This window comes from Diachasma alloeum, unplaced genomic scaffold (genome assembly GCF_001412515.2).
Source record: "Diachasma alloeum isolate Michigan unplaced genomic scaffold, Dall2.0 Dall_scaffold_00375, whole genome shotgun sequence".
In the NCBI taxonomy this organism is placed as follows: Eukaryota; Metazoa; Arthropoda; class Insecta; order Hymenoptera; family Braconidae; genus Diachasma; species Diachasma alloeum.
The window spans coordinates 35,884-56,834 of NW_021680514.1; the positions used below are offsets into that span (position 1 = coordinate 35,884).

Sequence of the window (20,951 nt, forward strand, 5' to 3'; positions counted from 1 at the left end):
AGTAATTCTAGAAACCACCACCAGACGGCGAGAAATCGCTTTGCGGTCCGGAATTGGCTGCACCCCATCTTCCGGATAACGTCAGAATCAATCTACCTGTCATTTTATGTAATCTAATAGAATTAGATAATATTCTAATAATAATGGAGAAAACACGAAAAAAATATATCTGCACACTTTACCTTACAGTCATGGACAATAGAACCATTCTCTATGGTCAAAGTCGATCATTTCCAAGATAAATACATAATTACGAAAAAGAACTAGTCATAAACGGACCATTACCAACAATTGATAACACCGTTTCAATTTTCTGCTCCAATTCTCCGCCTGAAATGACATCTGGAAATTGATCTAAACGAATCCCCACCCTTATTGGGCAAGAATTATCTTCGAGATAACTTCATACACTGCATATAATATTCTCCACAATCATAAAATGTCATTCATCTGGCCAAATAAATGCCTTCCCACCTGAATCAGCCGAGGCCATCTAAAGAGGAGCAAATTTATTCGACCAAGTGTTTGTTCTCATTTCATCTTTCTAAAGAAAACAGATAAATCCTCAGAAATCTATTGAAAAAAAAAATGTAACATCATCTAAACCAAATTATCCTAATTATCTCAATCCCGGATATACTGCACATCTCCGTGAAGTTTTCCGCAAACCATTTCACTTGTGTTAGTCCCATCCATGCATCAGCGGTACTAGCAAGTGCGAGCCTGTTGCCAAGTTATTGATCCTCCAGGCTTTCCACGATTAAACAACACTGCATTGCTGTCATCTACCAAAACAGTCGTGCCACGGTCGTGCTTTCCATCGGAGTATACACCCCCGAAAAAACTCCCCCAATACTTCGTCAAAAAGCCCGTCAAACCGAAGTTTTATCCCAAAAAAACAACTGCAATGTATTAAAATCCGTTGAAACCGCAATTAACCGTTTCGTTAAACCAATAAAATACGGTTGTGGTGCAATATGACGTACAATAATCAAAATGTAGAGCGTTTTTCGACCGATCCTACAGCGTATCTAGTGTCATAGTTGATTGCTCATTCAATGAGAATAAATGAACATCATGAATATAATGAGGATGCTTAATATATCGTTAGAAATCAACATGGGAGTATGATTTGATGATAAATAATGGAAAAAATAACGACAAGTCAATGGCCCAATTGTAGAAAATAATATATTAAACTTATTGCAGCAGAATTATGTACATGTGAAAATAACATTCAACATAAATAGCACTTTTTTTATACCAACGAGATGAAAAAATTTACCATCAAAGGTGTCCTCGACGGTTTTCGATCGTCTGTAGCTCAACAGGTTAAGCCAGATCAGGAAATTATTGAAAATTTACGACCAGAACATTTTCAAGTCAAAAAGGTAAGGGAATATATTTTCTTTACTTATTATTATTGTGAAGGGATTAAGGGGATTTGAATGGGTCGAAATGTGGAAAGATTGCCGAGTCAATTGGCAGCCAAGTCCACATGAAATGTGCTCGTCCGACGAATCAGAATCGAGAGCTGTTCTAGAGGAGTTCGATCGAGTACACTTGATGAATTTGAATTTGCGAGAGTCAATGGTATGAATTTTAGCCAGGCTTTCGGGTTTATCGTTCATCGCCTTGTGAAATAATGGATGTAGGAGGGTGATTATGGGAAATATTATCGGCCGTCTCCTCCTTCGTTCGCCTTTGATTTGAGGATTGACGTGTACATTAGTTTTTCGGGTGATTTCACGTGTAAGAAATGTGTATAAACTTTTCTTCTGAGAATTTACGTAGGAAATTCTGCAGGGAATCCTATGGAGAATTTGGACATTCCGTTTGGAGAAATCTTCCGCATAGAAAGCTAGAATTTTCTGGAAGAAACATTCTCATAAACTGATGAGCTTTTTCTGCCTAAACTAAACGAGTTAAATGCTAGTGACACTCTGGGGTTTCTTTGTAGTTCCTTAAATCGGATACCAACGAATTATATTTTAAAAGTTCATACTTACTAAATGCATTCGAGCTGAGGAATGTAATTTTTGAAAAGCATGAACCGTTTTTAAAAATATGATCAATTATTTTCAGACTACCAATATTCTTGATCTATCCTGTTAGCTGATCAATTTTTTAATATATATTCCTTTTTTATATAATTATTCTTACTACGCATAATCCATTCAGCTCGAAACATGAATTTGTATTTAAGCTCTCTATATTCCAAATTATATTTCAAATGATAGTGTTTCGATACCCTTACTATCATAGGGTACCATTCTGTGAAATAGTGTAAATAAATTTACAAAATATCAACTGACGTTCATGTTCATCTCTGTAATAATAAATTTAGTTGAACATTCTGGGGTGTTGAAGAAATAGATAACCACTTTCAATGGATTTTCAAGGATGCGATGTTTCTCTAATTATTTTACGTTGCAACTCTGATAATCTACTGAAAGTGGTTATGTGTTTTTCCAGTTTTTATGCTATTATTTTTAGCTGAGTTCGTATGAACGTTTAAGGAATTTCAAGAAGAGAGTTGCCTATGAGAATTGAGTTTGCCAGTACAAAACTTTACCCGTGGATAATTGGCTTTTAAAAATTTTTCTGCAAGATTTCTCCGAATTGTGGTGTTACTAGGGAATGGCTAAGGGTTGAAAAATATCCAGGTGAGTTTTTTATGACGAATTCTGTCAGGTTCAAAAACGGTCTCTTGACTTTTTTTTGTGAAATCAGCCATTATTGAGATAATCCAAAACCTCGTGGTTTTAGGGGGAATGCCATTTATCTTAGAAATTTCTTTAGCTTCAAAAAAGTTCAGATAGATTCCTCTCCGAATTTACTTATTATCCGAGATAATTCAACGAATAATGAGGCGATTATATGAGTTATTTTCTATTGAAAATGAAGATCTTCGCTTGTCAATTACAAATTCATCTCGTTAAGGTATCTCGTTAAGGTATTTATTCGAAACATTTCCTTTTTGAGTTCCGGTTTTGATTTTCCCAGAAAATACATTTTGGCATTCTCCCTCAATACCACTCCGCATGTAGATAATTCTATAATTATAAATACGATATTTTACCTTTAATTTTTTCATCATTTCAACTATCCATGACATAAGATTGACTCGTCTGGTCAGAGGCGTCAGACTGATAGTACGATGAGACCTTGTTTAAACTCTTGAAGAATAAGTTTTTGAATAAAATCGAAACAGGAAACCGTACCCTGGTCTTCCGTTAGAGCTGTCACTAGGAATGGAAACGAGACACGATAAAGTTCTGTTCCTTACTGGCCATTCTAAACCATCTGACAGTTTAGTCGATATTAGCCAGACTACCTCCATTATTCAAGAAAAAAGAAATGCTTTAATTCCTTTCTGCAGGACTTGAGAAGGAGGAAAGAATGTGTGATGAGAAAAAAGAAATTTCAATGTTTCAGACCTTCAGACATGGATTTCCACATCAACCAACAGCAGTGGCTTTCGATCCAGTGCAAAAGCTTCTGGCAATTGGCACCAAAACTGGATCCCTCAGAATGTATCCTTTTGATGAATAATTCATCTGTTTCATTTTCATAGCGAATTTTCATCAATTTTTAAATGAAATTCACAATCTCTTTCGCAGATATTCCGACATACATAGAATTTAATAAGAAATGTCCGTAGACTTTCTTGTATGAAAGTAAATTTTCTAAAAAAAGGTCTGATTATATTTGTAACTAGAATCAACAGTTCCTGCGATACTCACGAAATAATATGTATGAGATTCATGAAATTTTTGGACGCATCCCTTTTTATCTCTTTTTACCTCATCAGAAATTTTCACTGCGTCATAAATATCTTTATGACCACTCACCACAAACTTGTATTTTCCTTGACCTTGAGACGAAAAAAAAAAATAAAGTTTGGGAAGACCAGGAGTCGATGTTCACGTCAAACACGAGGGTGGTGCAGCTGTTCTTCAACTACAGTTTCTCATCAATGAGGGTGCCCTAGTTTCAGCGACTGCTGATGACACACTACATCTTTGGAATTTTCGACAGAAAATTCCACAGGTCGTCCAGAGCCTCAAGTTTCAACGTGAGAGGTAAAAAATTCATTTGTTTAATGGACATTGATCTTTTCATCCTCCTTCATTCATTCGTGAATATCCAAATTTTTATTTAATGGAAAGGTCTGACACTAATTAACTCGCTAATTTCTTTTCAAGGTTCTGCCATGTTTTAAGCATATTCAATAATTTTTTTCTTACAATCTTTATGAACATTGGTAGTTAAACATAAAACGCCATGACTTTATTTTTCCAACTTTTCGAAACTCCACCTTTCATCATTGGGAAACAAAAGAACTTCCTTTCAAGGACGATTCATAGAAAAAGTTGGTTTGTTGTTGTAGGCCTTTTTATTTTTGGTCACTTCTCGCGCGTTCAGGGATAATTCATCATTATTGATAGGGCGAATAAATATGATCATTATTAACAATATTATTAAATTTTTTGATTATTTTTCCGAAAAGTTTATAGTTTGAGGGACGAAATAAATATTTTCCCTAGATTAATTAATAAACAACAAATATCTTTCTGAAAGTTCAAACTACGCAATTCTGATTGGTTAATGAGTCGCGTGAAGTTAGTGTTGAAAGAATACGTGGTAACTTCAAATTCTTCAAACTGACAAATTATTAATTGTGCCTTAATCGCTTATTCTCCTGTTTATCATGCGGAAAATTAATTAATTCTGTTTTCTCGAACTCTTATCCATCATTTACTTTAATGAATATTGTAAATTTAATGTTCCATCATTCTGTTTTCTCTGCGAATGGCGTAACTTGATTTTCTTTCATTTTCTTTCCAAAGTGACTATAAAGTGACTACAATACAAAGTGACTCGTTTAGATTATATACTTTCCATATCATTTTCAACAATTAATCTTCCATTGAGCTTCATAGCTGATGATTTTTTTCCATTGATCATTTATTTTTTCAAAAATACATTTGTATAAAAATATTTGCTGAGAAATAATTTCAAAGGAAATCATTTCCATGGTCTTCTTAAATATAAGCCGGCAGTTACCAGCAATTTTAAGGCTTTGAAAAGAGATCAATAATCTGTCATATTTCATTCCAAAGTCCCTCCTGAGAAGTCCTCATCAGGGAAAATTTATTAGAAATTCACGTTGCTTTCTTTGTGCCTTGCAAAATAAATGAATATTTTTTCACCTTACTCCTTATATATATCCATTAGGCTTTTGCGTTGTTCCCCGTTCCCTGTAGTGCCAGAAACACACTTTTTTTCAACTGTACCACATTTAATTATAAGTTAGTCAAATAAGGATTTTATTTTAGCTGATATCAAGGATGATAGAAGGACAAAAATTGCGACATATCATGTGGAAAAATGATATGAAATACATATCAAGTTTTTAGGATTCCAGCAGACCGGGAAATTGTTACAAAAATCAAAAACTGCAAAATTAAGCATCCGCAACCTTTTCCGGTTTACGCCGGCGAAACCGTCAGAGAGAATGAAAATTGATACGACTTGATGTGTAGAGCATTAAATATCCGGCAAAAAATCCATGGCGGCATTTTTCTAATTTCAATCGTTAAGTTTTTTCAGTCAATTTTCACGTTTAACCGATTATTTGTTGATAAACTAAATGAAAAAATTGCTATTCTTTCAGTATATAATCCAACTTGAGAAATTTTTAGTTACGCTGAGTAGCTTTATCCCAAACGTGAGTCAGTATGATAAATTTTGAATTTTTTCAAACTGGTGCCGCCGCGGCCGCCATGTTTATGCCTATTCAATGTACCCGTTTTTCTGTCAATTTTCGATCTTTCAAAAATAATTATTCATGACCATCCTAGCCCTATGGGGCTAGCGCACTACGGTGGTGGGCATCAGGCTTAGCTTCCCAAAGCTAAGCCTGCCCACCACCGTACAATACTGGAACGAGCATTGGGAAAAACAAATATGGGGCAAAACGGGTTGAAGGAATGAGAAACTGTAAAAAACGGAAGCTATACGATGAAATGAAAAAAAAACACTTCATAATCATCCTCATTGTAAAAAGTGATACAATAAAAAAAAAGCTCCCTTTCATTACTAGTTTAACTTCAATAATCTTGAATTTCTATGCTTTCTGAATAAGATTGGAATTATTATTAAAATAAAATTTATTCCAATTCATCCATTCATTCTTAAACGTAATGCAAGGAGTCAATTGAATAGGTCCATGTTCTTTGACACTCTGCGAAGAGTGTCCAGCGCATTTCATTCGTTTCACATTTTGATTCCTTCCTATTCTACCGTCTCAACTTATGTAATAATTCAACAAATTTCGTTTGAATGTTATTAACATCGACAATATTCTGTGTTTACCAGATTGTGTCAACATTTTTAGAACCAAAATCAAAAAATAAAAATGTAAAGGCCGTCAAATAGGCAGCCACTCCACCTACGAAAAAATTTGATAGCAAAGTCTAACGAATTTTCTAGGAAATTCTATTGGATTTCTATTGAACGCGTATCGCAAATTCTATTTTTTCATCGATTCAATCGAATTTTATTTATCTATACAACTTATTCTATTGAGATATTTTCTATAGAAATTCTTAGACTCAAAGTTTCCCAGTTTTTTGTTTGAGTTTTTTAGTGGGAGAAGAAAAAAATGAAGTGGAAGAAACAGAAAATTGATATTGATGAATTCCTATGGAAAATGTCTCAATAGAAAAAGTTGTCTCGAAAGACCAAATTCAACTGATTTTTTGTTTTTGTAAAAGAGTTATTATTAAACATTTTCTATAAAAGATCGCGTGCAAAATCTGTGGAATTCCTCAATGTAATTCATCTCGAGAATCGCAAATAACGCGCATGAAAACTTCAATGAAAAAATATAATCTTTTTACTCGATATTCTATTGAGATTCCATGAAAAATGTCATTTTTTTCCCGTCGATTTGTATAGAAAGTCATACAGTTTTACCATGCGTTTTTCAATTCACTATTTTCTGATAGAAAAATGTCAATAGATTTTGATTTTTCTAAATAGCATACTCTGCTGAGATCTTTTCTGTAGGAATTCTCGGGTATGCATTTTTATAGGTATTCATATGCTTGTCGCATACGCTCTGCACGAAGGCTCACATTAGAGAAACATTTAATAAGAACTGCCGAGGGATTTCGAACAGGTGTCGAAATCCCTCGAATTCGACTACAATTTTTTCATCACTGTGCCCATGACTAGGATGCAAAATGACTGCCATTTGCGAGATCGCGCCATATGACCAATAATGACGGTCATGTGACGCAGGTAACTTCCTAACTACAAAAGATGGTCACAAATCCGTACAAATTTGTACGCAAATTATTGTCAAACCATCTATATAGATGCATAATGACAGTCATAACTACGTGATAATTTGTGAAAGTCATAAATTCAAAAAATAGTTTCATCTGTAGAGATTTTCATTTCAAAATGCACATTAGACTACATAATACGAAAGCAATAAAAATAAAAATTGTGTGTAAAAAATGAAGTTGCATCTATAAATTGTGAAGTTGTAGAGACGAGGGGAAATTGTGACACCCGTCATAAACGCCTCGTGACAGTGCGCCATGACATTTGTGGTGGCCGCGATGACAGTGCTCCCTTCTCTTCGATAGGATTTTTCTTTACATTTGTTAACATGGATTTTTTCATAATAAAAAGAAAGATTTTTGTAATATTTTTCAATGCCAAAAAATGCATTGCTTTTTTTCATACTTTGGTATTTTTTCATATTTCCAATACTTGACAAATTATGATTTATTTTACATTTAATGGAAAGTATTGGCAAAAATCACATATGGATTTACCTACGGCCATGCCACGGATTTTCGTGATCATTTCGATTTTTGGTGGGCATTTGGACCCCCGGTTTGATCCCTGAGAATTGGCCCTCAGTTTGACCCTTAAGAGCCTTTAGTTAGATCCCTCAGAGTTGGCCCTAACTTGAACCTTTGAGAATAGGCCCTCAATTTGACCTCTGAGTGTTAGCTCCTGAGAATTTATCCCCCATGACTCCCCTATTCGCGATCGCAACGTAGGTGTGGGAGCCATCAAGTGATCTCTCCACTAACTACTCTTGGCGGGCAACCAATGAGATCACTGGATTCACTTTGATCTCATTTGTTGAGCTCCATCATTGGTTTCCTCCGAGGGATCTCGTTGGTTGCCCCCCAAGAGTAGTTAGTTTAGAGACCACTTGATGGCTCCCACATCTACGTTGCGGTCGCGAATAACCAACACGCTACACATGACCGTCTTGTAAATTTACCAATGGGAAAGGGAAGGTGTGGCCATCTGGCGGCAATGCACCAAAATATCATTTTGTGGTAAAGAAGGGGTTTCATGTTGAAATCAAATAGATGAAAATAAAGATAATTTTAAGGTGAATTAAATCACGTAGAACATTTTCTATAGGTCTTGGACATTGACAAGGGTGCTCCGGGTATGCCCCACAACACAGTAACTTAGGGGATGAATTTCCTCGAGGAATAATCACGCTCCTGGAGTCAGAAGAGCGTGGTTTTAGATTCTCACGTGGTGATCACTGGATATTTCAATTGTACACCAAGTCTCCGTAGATGATTGTACATGAATGGGACATATACTTTCCAATGGCCGTGGTGCCGATGACCACTGGGGATTTTAATAATGCACCAAGTCCCTACAAGACGTTTTTTCAATTTTTCTTCGGGGAATAAAGTGGTCTCAAGAACCTTTCGGACGTGTATTTTCAAATGAACTTGGTGCCGATGACCACTGGTTATATGAATGAGGCTGAAGTTAGCAGACGCACGCCCAGCAGAAATTGCATTAGTTTTGGGGGCGGACTGTACGGCCCGCACTCAGACGACCCATTACGAGGCTGGAAAATATAGCTCCGGTTGGAGGCTGATTTTTGGGGTGTGCAGAGTCGGGGGTGGGTGGAATTTCTTTCGGGGGGTTATTCAAGGGGTGGACAGTCCAAATTATGCAATTTTTTTTCTAGGGAATTGACACATTAATTAAGAATGACTTGATCTTCGGATATTTCGTGTGAATTTCGGAAATTACAGCGGTAGGGGATGAACACAAGTATTTTGAGTGTTCGGAATTTTTCCAAGGGGTAGTTTTGAGCGTGGGGAGTTCGGATTATTCAATATTTTCCTGGGGAACTAATGCAGTAATTAATGATTAATTAATGAAACTCATATATCTTTTTTTTTCCAGGAAACGACGGGGATTGGGAAGTGGAGGGTGGAGAGTCGAAATTAATACATTTTTTCCTGGGGAATGAGCGCGGTAATTAACAATTGATTAATTAATTCCATATTTTACGTTTTTTCCGGAAACGACGGAGGTTAAGGGTCAAGTGCAAGTACTTTTGGCGGTGGATATTTTCCTAGGGGTAGTTTTGAGGGTGGGGAGTTCCATACGTTGAATATTTTTCTGGGGAATGACCGCGGTGATAATACATGCAAAATGACATTTTCAACATATGTAAATAGGGTTTTTATTTGTAGATGTACCCATTGAAAACGTCATGTACACACGAGTACCTGAATTGTTTCAATTCGAAATTAATATACATTTCAAGTTACTACATGCTCAAAACTACCCTTTCAGAAAAAACCCCACAAGTACTTGCATTTGACCCTTGACCTCCGACGTTTCCGCAAAAAACGTGAAAAATGAAATTAATTAATTTTCTATTAATGACCGCGTTCTTTCCCCAGAAAAATATTGAACGTATTGAATTCAGCACCCTCAAAACTACCCCTCGGAAAAAATTTAATCCCAAAAGTACTTGCATTTGACCCTTAACCTCCGACATTTCCGAAAAAAACGTGCAATATGAGATTTATTAATTAATTGTTAATTATCGCGCTCATTCCCCAGGAAAAAAATGGATTAACTCAGACTCTCCACCCTCAAAACTACCCCTAGAAAAAAATCCAACCCCAAAAGTACTTGCGCATCATACCCAATCCCCGTCGTTTCCGGATAAAAAAGGAATATGAGTTTCATTAATTAATCATTGATTACTGCATTAGTTCCCCAGGAAAATATTGAATAATCCGAACTGCCCACACTCAAAACTAACCCTTGGAAAAATTCCGAACCCTCAAAGTACTTGTGTTCACCCCCTACCGCCGTAATTTCCGAAATTAACACGAAATATCCGAAGATCAAGTCATTCTTAATTCATGTGTTAATTCCCTAGAAAAAATTGCATAATTTGGACTGTCCACCCCTTGAATAACCCCCCGAAAGAAATTCCACCAACCCCCGACTTTGCACACCCCAAAAATCAGCCTCCAACCGGAGCTATATTTTCCAGCCTCGCAATGGGTCGTCTGATGCGGGCCGTACAGTCCGCACCAAAAACTAATGCAACTTCTGCTGCGCGTGCGTCTGCCAACTTCAGCCTCATTCATATAACCATCAGTGGTCATCGGCACCAAGTCCATTTGAAAATACACGTCCGAAACGTTCTTGAGACCACTTTATTCCCCGAAGAAAAATTAAAAAATCGTCTAGTAGGGGCTTGGTGCATGATTAAAATCTCCAGTGGTCATCGGCACCGCGTCCATTTGAGAATACACTTCCCAGAGTTCCCTGAGATAATTTTATTCCTCGAGGAAAAATTAAAAAATCGTCTATTAGGGACTTGGTGCCCGATGCATATACCCAGTGGTCATCGGGACCACGTGCATCCGAAAATACATATCGTAAAGCTTCTTGAGACAACTTTATTCTTTGAGGAAAACTTACAAAATTGTCCAGTGGGGACTTGATGCATGATTAAAATCTCCAGTGGTCATCGGGACCACGTCCATTTGAAAATACACGTCCCAGAGGTTTTTGAGACAACTTCGTTCCCCGAGGAAAAATTAAAAATCGTCCAGTAGGGACTTGGTGCACGATTCATATAACCAGTGGTCATCGGGACCACGTACATCCGAAAGTACATGTCCCAAAGCTTCTTGAGACAATTTTATTCCTCGAGGAAAAAGTAAAAAATCGTCTAGTAGGGACTTGGTGCATTATTAAAATCCCAGTGGTCATCGGCACCATGTCCATTCTAAAGTACAATCATCTACGGGGATTTGATGTACAATTGAAATATCCAGTGATCACCACGTGAGAATCTAAAGCCACGCACCTCTGACTCCAGGAGCGTGATTATTCCTCGAGGAAATTCATACCCTGAGTTACTGTGTTGTGGGGCATACCCGGAGCACCCTCGTCAATGTCCAAGACCTATAGATAATGTTCTAACTGATTTAATGCACCTCAAAATTATCTTTATTTTCATCTATTTGATTTCAACATGAAATCCCTTCTTTACCACAAAATGACATTTTGGTGCATTGCAGACAGATGGCAACACCTTCCCTTTCCCATTTGTAAATTTTTCCGTTTGTAACTTCTTCCTAACGTCTCTTGGAATCTCAATGTGACTCTTCTTCACTTCCATATAGCCCTCCCAACTGAGCTTATATGACTCCTCGTGTCCCTCTTGTAACCCATATTGAACCTCAATATGACCCTTCTATCTATCAAACTTATGACCCGTTTTGACCTTCATTCATTCCCATGTGAGCTTTTAACACTTCATTGGTCGCGCAAAAGTTATAAATCGACATAATGATAAATTTGAAAGATCTAGGAAAAATCTGAAAAAATTCAAAAGTGATCTAGATCATATCCTTGACTGATTTCGTGAGATTTTGTATGTTCAGTGTTACTCGTCATTATATATTCAAGTTCAAAGTTGCCATATTTTTCTGACAATTCGTCTTATACACGGTACACAACCCGGAGCTTCGGAATAAAAAATTGAAAATCCAAGTACTTATGTTATTTTTGGCGGATATTTTTACCCCTGACGTCAAACCAAAGGGAGGGGTAATGCTTTTCACACCCGGTAACCTAACTCTGCAACGTCGTTGTCCAGACGAAACTACATGAAAAACAATTCGAAATAATCAGTTTTTGTATTACAAATGATGAAAACACTCCGAAGAATCGAACTACGAAGCCCTTTTTTTGATTAATTACTCCGTATTTCTAAAAAGTGCATAAAAAAATGATTCGATGAAGGTGATTAGGTTGAACCGTAATTCCCTAGTAGCAAACAAAAACAAAAATGGATTGGTAGCATTAAAATTTCGTTCATACTTATGATTCTGCGCGCGAAAGATTCAAATTGAGGATAATCACCTTTAGAGTAATCAAAGGATTAAACTATGCAGGAAAGGGTAAAAAAAATGAAAACTAGAAAATTGAAAACCCCCACGAAGAAGTTATTAATTGACTCATTTAAAAACTAAAAAATCAAAAAAACTAAAAAATTGAAAATTAAAAACCCTCGACGAAAAAGTTATCCTTGAGTTGCTTAAAACGAGGAAAACAAAAACTCAAAATTTTAATTGGACTAATTTTAGACAAACTGAAATTTCTTTTGTAATAGGAGAAACAGCAGAAAAAAGTCGGGTGAACACCAAAATTTTCGTGACTAGGTGTTTTCGTTGGGGCTTTTAATTGTCAATTTTTCTGTTTTTTGGTTTTTCAGTTTTTGAATAAGTCAGTTGACAACTTTTTCGTCGGGGGTTTTTAATTTTCAATTTTCTAGTTTTTTTGATTAATCGGGCTTCTAGACACTTCAATTTAGGTTTTACAACAGTGCAATTTAAAAAATCGGAAAAAATGCGGCGCGGTGTTCATAGCGCGACTAAGGGAGTGTTAATCTGCTCATATAATCTTCATATAACCTCCATATCGCCACCGTATGATCCTCCCATATGATCCTTGATGCCCATAAAACTTTCGTATGCTCATCCCATAGCCTTCATATGTCCTCCTAAGGTCTCTATAGCCGCCCACATGACCTTCAAATGACCCGTTGTGATATCCATAAAACCTCTATATGCCTCTATATGCCTCTCTCATAGCCTCCATATGACCCCGAAATAACTTAGACATGACCCCGCATATAATCTCCAGATAACCTCCATGTGGGTCCCCATACGACACTCATATGAGCCTTAAGCCTTCACTCTTAAGAGTCTTAACTCTTAAGAGTCAAAGTGAAGGCCAACTCTTAAGGGTCAAAGTGAGGGTTAACTCGTAGGGGTCAATTATTAGAGGTCAAAATGAGGACCAATTCTCAGAGATCAAACCGAGGGTCTAATATTATCCCCCCCCCCCTCCTTGACTATCGACACGTCCCAAATGCTCACCAAAAACCATGAAATAACCATGAAAATCCGTGGTTTGGCCGTGGGTATGTCTATACGTGAATATTCGGAGTTTCCGCAAAAGTTTTTATTGGTATAATTTAAACTTCTCAATTCAGATCCTATATCAGCGAATCCGCCAATTCTGTATATCAAAAATTGCCTAAAAAATTTGAAAGTTTTTTCCCATTTTTATCGAAAAGTATAGTCTACAAGAAGACAAATGAGCGCAACCGGAGCTCTCTAACTCAATAATTGGCGAAAATATTGAAGATTGATTTTTTTCCTTCTAGATTTTTTTCTTCCCATTCTAATTACGAGCCTCTAAGAACAACAAAAAAAAATTGAACCCATAGATTTTATCGAAAATTTTCTTAGCTTTTCGAAAAAAAAACAAATTTTTCATGTTTTCATGTGTTTTGGCATGGAAAACTCAAAAAGAAAGTTTCAAACTCTCATTTGAGGTTATTCCCCATCCTTTTTTTTTTATCGTAAGATTCAGAAAACTTCCTAACCAACACCTGTTTTTAGTTTTTTAGTTTTTGTGTTTTGAAGAATTCAGAGGCGAAATGGAGAGAATAACAAAATTTAGTCTTCTCAAAAAATTGGTTTTCCGAAAATATCTTGGAATCTAAAGGAGATGGAGAAATTTTTGTATAAATCTTTTTAATAGAACAGAATAAGACCTACAAAAAAGCATGTACGAAATTGTTTCCATCTACCGTAGATTCAGAGATATTTATGGAAAAATCGCCTCCGAATTCAGTTGCCACTTAATTTTAATAGAATATGGATGCAAGTGAATAAATAAATGTGACAAAACAATGAGATGCTTCATTAAAGTCTCTTTATTTGCACGAGGAGAGCAAGTCTGTAATAGAGGACCCCTGTCCTGAGACTAAAAGCAATAGCCAAGTGAAAACTCTCATTGGGAAAATTAAAAGCAAAAATAATAAAGTTTTACCACTCAACAGGACACAGCCCTTTTTCAAATTTCAGCATGTATTTAGGATTAGACCGGTCTCCAGTGTGGAGCACAACGGGTCGTAAATTAGTCCCTTTCCAGAACTGTTCTCCCAGTATGTCATAAATCTTTGTCGAGTAGTTTTTGTACAATAGTAGAAGAGCTGTACTCGAAAATTCCAACAAATTTTTTGGCAATATTTTTGGATTGAAGCGAAATATCGCCTTCTTGGCAAAAACCTTTCTTGTAGGGAAAAATGAGATCTACCAAAGACCCAAGTGAAAATTGCTTCAGGCCCACCTGAAGCACGATCGGAACTTGATCAGGTTTTTGTAAGGTTCGACTGATCCAGTGATTCCTGATGAGAACCTGACCAAGTTTTGATCCAGCAGATCGGATCTGAAAAACTACAGACGGGTTCAGATCAAGTTCTGATCAGGTAGACATGATCAGATGATGCCTGATGAGAACTTGACCAAATGCTGATCCAGCAGATCGGATCCCAAAAACTACTGGCGGGTTCAGATCAAGTTCTGATCAGGTAGACATGGTCAGATGATGCCTGATGAGAACCTAAGTTTTGATCCGGTAGATCGTATCCGAAAAACTGCCGGATGATTCAGATCAAGTAGGCACGATCTCACCCTGAGGTCAGCTGCCTGACCCCAATTTGAGCAAATTCGGATTTGATGTCTTTGATCGGCATTTGAACGGTGTCAATTGAAGAGAAAATGATCAGATTATGATCTGGTCCACTTGACATTAATTTTAATAATTTTATCGGATAATTTAATTAACTAGTATTTTACTATTCAAATTAAGTTTTATCAACCATTATCAATAATTATTTTCAATCTTTAAAAAGGATCATTATACTATAATTAAAATAAATTAAATTAATTTAATTTAATGAATTTAATTTAATTAATCAATTTAATTAACAGCCAGCCCTTCTCAAATGTATAGAAGGGAGGGATGATGATGCCGTAAATACGTATTAGAGGAGTATCAAACTTACACGTAAATGATCTTGAGAAAAAAAACACCAAATGTCTATTTATTTATTAGTGTTATTGTTATTATCATTATTATTATTCATTAATGACATAAATAAAAGTTTAATTGAACATATTTTATCTCTGAGAATACACACGTACATTCGCGAGATCAGGAATAATCGTAAATTCAACGAATACCCCGATACAAATCATATAGGCAATGTACAGGTTATTCAATAGTAATAGCGCGATAGCGTAGTGGTTAGGGCATAGGATTAGTAATCATAGGGCCCCCGGTTCGATCCCCAGCATCGGTAAAAAAATAATAAGCTTTTTCAGAGTTAATAACAGTAGAGATTCATTAAGAGAGGCGGCCTACGGTGAAAGAATTGAATTATCTTTTGTTTTGGATTAATTATCATTGATAATTGTTATTGATACTGACTGACAGGTCATCCGGTTTTCATACTGTTAACTTCATCAAGTTCGGGTCCATTCGTCCTGATCAAATCCGGATTGGTCAGAGGCGTAACATGTCTGATCAAGACCGGATCCGTCAACTTGATCAATACCTGATCAGTGGTCAGGTCTAACCTGATCCAAACTTGATCAAGACCTGACCGGAATTTCCACTCGAGGAAGTTATCATAAAAATCCCTCTATCTCCTTTGCATTCTGAGATATTGTCGAACAACGAATTTGACTGGCATATCTTGTTTCATATTTTCACCTGTCAATTCAGTTCTACGGTGGGTTATGATATTCAGGGCATTTAATTTCTACTAATCAATGCTCAATAAATCATATAAATGAACGTCATTTTCCTGGATATTATCAACTTCCCGACGCGAAGAGAGGAAGTTATTGTAATGACCCCGAAAATCGATTGTGGAAATTTCATGATTTCTCCACGTTTCGTAACCCCTAGAAACTTTCCCGACACTCTTTAGAGACCAGTCAGTATGTGTGGGTGTCTGTCCGTGTGTGTGTGGATGTGATCAAAATTTTGTGCTACAATTTTTCTCGAACAAACGATGCGATTAAATTTTGTTTTCACGCAATTGATGTGTTCTCATGTAACTTCATACTAATCATATTCTGAACAGCATCGCCCGGCGATTCTTTAGATTTTGCACTAAAACTCGTGAAAAAACGTCGAACAATGAATTTTTTTTACTAATTTGATGATTCCTCTCAGAGAAACGATGGGATTGAGTTCTTGTCATCATAATCGATGCAGCTTTGTTTGATTAAAGCTGGAGTGAAATTCCAGCAAAATCGTTTCAGTGATTTTGGAGTAATTCAAACATGAATTTTTGAAATTTGAGACTTCAAAAATTTTTCAATATCGGTCAGTTTTTATTAGTATTATTTTTTTTCGGTAAATGTTAAGAAAGAGGGCCCCCACCACCCATGCGATGGTTAAGTTTTCAGAAAGATCGGTGGTGGGGGCACTCTTTCTTAACATTTACCTTTTTCATTCTATTTTTCTTTCCATTAAGAAAATCAAACAAAAGAACTTGAAAAATTTGAGCCGAGCAAATTCAATGGAAAATATATCAATAGAATCAGTTGTATTGAACAATCGAATTCTGTTGACTTTTTGTATAGAATATTTTCTATTGAACATTTCAATAGAAAGCCAATAGAATTGTCTGGTGAATTCGCTAGGTTTTTCTATGAAATTTTTTTCATAAGTGTATTGCTGAAATTCATCGAGTACCGCACAGAAATACTTTCGCACATGTGCTGTTGTTGTGAAGGCCTTTTTATTTTAGAAAAAGATGTATGATGTATACCATGTAAAAAAAATATGCTTTAGGCTTTCTTCTTTAGAAATCTAACCCATTTCTCTGTTTGCCAGTTGTTTCCGTTCAATTCACAGAGGAAACAATTTTTTTTCTCATTTTCATAAACATATCACTGATTTTTAACCATTTATCATCAGTTATTGATAATACTGGATACTGACTAGAATAACCCGGATCATCGGTGATTTTTATAACTGAAATTTGGTGATAGACTCCTGAAAATTAGAGACGGATCGTTGGAAATTTGTGACATGTTCCAGAAAATCATAACTTTTTGTAATGACCCCGAAAATGAAATGTTGATTTTCGACGATTTGTTTACATTTCATGATCTCTAGAGTCATCCTAAAACAAATCGGGCGATATGTTTGGGTGTGTGTTTGTGCAGAAAAAGGATTGCGATATAACTCGAGGCTGACTGAATTCCATTAAAATGGTCTCAACAGTTGTTAATTTATCCGGATAAAACTTTCAGAATTTGCGTTTTTTTTCTAATGAATGAATAAAAGACAATTGGTCGGGAAGGTATTGATTCGATCCGTAATAGCTCACACTCACTCCAACCCACTCGCAATGCGAGCGACCAACAACCGTCGAATTTTTAATTTTTTGGAATGGGTACATCATTGGTATTCCACTATAGATGACAGGAGACCTTTTTTCACATGCAGTTTGATTGCTCGTAATTAGAATTGAAAAAAAAAAGTTTTTAGAAAAAAACAAAATTCAATCTTCAATCTCTCCGCCAATAATTGACTTGGAGAGCTCCGGTTTGCGCTCATTTTTCTTCATTTGGACTATACTTGCCGATAAACAATAAAAAAAACTTTATAAATTTTGAGGCAATTTTTCATATACAGAATTAGCGGATTCGCTCATATTGAACAAAAATGCAATTTTTCAAGTTTATGAATAAACAATCAGTTAAATATGTAAATTGAGTAAAAAAGTCAAAAGACGGAAGATGAAGAGAACTTAAAAAAACAATATTTTTTATTTCAGTCGGATAAATGAATCAAAAGTTATGTTATGGCAATTTTTGGTTAAAAATGAAAAGAAGGAGAAAATTAGGGTCCTTAAAGGATTGAAATTTTTTTTTAATTGCCTGTCAGGGAGTCATTCTGTGAATGGTCTAGATGCAGCCTGATTTATTTTCACATTTTTGGGTCAACTTTTGCATACATCATTTGCATTTTGCAACTAATATGGAGATTTTGGCGTTGGCGAAGAATGAAAGTGTCCGTGATTCCAAGTATCTTTTACAATTTGGTACGGACCACACCATAAATTCAACCATTTTCAATCATTAAATTTGTCAATTGAATTGCATGAGAAAAATGTGAAAAAATCATGCATTTTTAGCGTCATTAAAATTGCATTTTGCACAGAATTATTATGTCTTAAACCATTTTTTATTTACAAATAAATGATTGAAATTGTTTAAACTTCGGAAACCTTAATATCGTATAGGTATTGTGTGAGAATATTAACAGTGATGTCTCATTGAATAGACCCGTCCGATTACGTGATTATATCGTGTGCAAACTCTAGAGCGGTGTTCTCTTGATTGTCAATCAGTTTTTGTAATGAATTCACCCAGCTGGACAATACTCAATCAATTATTTTTGCTTCCGAATGGAAGCATTGTTTTTGGTCAATTTTTCGATTTTCTAATTTTGATTGCAAATGGTCTAGAATGTTATGAAACGTGAAGAAATGGTGTTTTTAGGGTCATGTCTGTATGTATGTATGTGTAGATTTGGGTTTCTGGTGATTAATTTTTAGAAAATTCAACATAAATACGGTGAAATTTTTAGATACAAATTTGAAATTTTGGCTCGTGGTAGCTATGAGCGAGATCTACTTTGGTGCGTTGTTTCAGGCCGACCGGTTCAGTAGTTCCTGAGATATAACAACTTGTTTAAATTTCGTTTTTCCTCAATATCTCAACAACACCTACACCGATTTTAATTTTTTTTTCAAAATACTCGTCTCGATGATCTCTATCTGGATCAATCATATCATATATGGGACATTCCATGTCAACACAGCCACCCTGGAATTTTTTGGTTCTCAGAATCTTGAATTAGCATGCTCCCAGTCAAGTAATACATGAGTACATACTTTTTTTAAATTTTCGCTCCTTTAACATTAATTGTTTAGCCAGGACAAATAACAAAAACTCAAATTTTAGAAAAATCATATCTTGCGAACAAATTGGCCGATTTTAAAGAACAAAAAAAGATTTTTTTCGTTTTTTCATATACTTTTGGAATAAAAATATGACAGTACCACAAGGAAGAATAATGAGTCATTTTTAAGTTTTTTGTTATTTAAATCCTTCTGCTATGCAGGGGCCATTCGAAAATCGCATAATTTTTTTTTTCTTCGACGCATAATGATATTACTCAACTTTTTCGGGGTATTTCAAAATGGGATAGCCATATGGAGATGAGAGAAATAGTACATTACGTAACTAGTGCGGAAAGCAGGCGGTTACTCACGAGGGCGGCGCAGCCGCCCGAGTGATACCGCCTGCTGTCCGCACGTGTTGCGTATACTATTTTATATGATAAGTGCGTGNAAAAGGGGGTCCAGGGGGCGAAGTCCCCGGTGGGGGGGGAGGGCTTGGAGGGGGGCGAAGCCCCCCCCACTGAAGAAAAAAGATCACATTTATTTAAAAAAGTAATTATGAAATAGTGTGATCGAAAAATTTCATTTTCGTTACTGAATTCTCAATGATTTATCACTAATTTCTAGAAATTAATCACCAAATTTCAGTGAAGTTTCGGTGAATTCTGTGACATGTCTCTGAAAAGCAAAAATAATTTTTCTCTGTTTCCTTGACATTATTTTGATCATTAGAATTCAATAAAAGCCCTTAAGTTACAGTATTTGATCGAAGATGGAGTTTTTGGCGATTCTGCTGTTGCTTCATTGGAGAATATTTCATTTCCATTTTCTTCAAATGTCACATCACCAATCAACTCCTCCTCATCAGTAAATAAATCCTCCTCACTGCCTAACTCTTCATCATTATCAGGAATTATACGATTTTGGCTCATTTTATCTGCTTCGAAAATCACCTTTTCATTTTTCAGTCATTCCATGTATTCACTATTCGGAGGTAGATTTCCTTCCTTGTTATTCTCTTTTAATAGGTGATGCGCATGCGCGTCATGCGTTATTTCGGGTTTTAGTTGAGTGTGGGTATGCGCTCGAAACCCGCCACTTTCCAGTTGACTATAGTCAACTGAAACCCATGCGGTCACACGCACGTATCATATAAATTTTTTTTCTCATGAAAAATTGGATTTTTCGAATTTTGTTCCTGAAAAATGATGAATGCCTCATGAAAGGATGAGCGTGCAATTTTTCGGCATAATTTGAAGATGAGATGCATAAGTAGTGATGAATAAAAAACGTTTTTTATAGAAAAAAGTTGAATTTATTGATTATTAACAGCTCTACTTATGTAAACGACAGTGAGGGTTCGCAAAGTACCAAATATTTGATGAGTTTTTAGATCAACATGGAGTATATGTCTGTTTCAAGTTTGTAATTTGAAAAATAACCCTTAAATTATAGAGAAAAAGCAGTTTGAAATCGAACTTTTCTGAATCACAATGGCTATCTTAATGTACGTCGTCCATTTCGTTTCTTCGCTTTTGGAAAAACTTCTGTAGTCGCAGAAGAATATCTCTTAATCAATAATTCCTTTTCTCCCACAGGAATGAAGCCGTGATTTTTTTGTATCGCTGGAATCGCCTTTGCACTGTCGAATGTTGTTTTCAACCGTTCTTCCATATCCTCGTGTTCCTGTTTAGTGTAGAAAAACACATCGAGATCCTTGAAATTATTCTTTGCCCACTGGAACAGACCATCTGGAGTGAGAATAGGTTCACCATTA

At 35.9% G+C, this 20,951-nt stretch overlaps 1 protein-coding gene across 3 annotated transcripts in view; it reads left to right on the top strand.

The window, feature by feature from the left end:
* Positions 1 to 706: 706 nt before the first annotated feature.
* The window catches only part of LOC107041740 (syntaxin-binding protein 5), a 225,519-nt gene continuing 205,274 nt past the window's right edge, over positions 707 to 20,951 (top strand). For all 3 annotated transcript variants that reach the window (XM_015262452.1, XM_015262451.1, XM_015262453.1), the window contains exons 1-3: positions 707 to 1,391; positions 3,439 to 3,536; positions 3,903 to 4,085. In XM_015262452.1, coding sequence (XP_015117938.1) covers positions 1,272 to 1,391; positions 3,439 to 3,536; positions 3,903 to 4,085 — 401 coding nt within the window. In that variant the 5' untranslated portion in view covers positions 707 to 1,271. The remainder of the gene's footprint in view (positions 1,392 to 3,438; positions 3,537 to 3,902; positions 4,086 to 20,951) is intronic.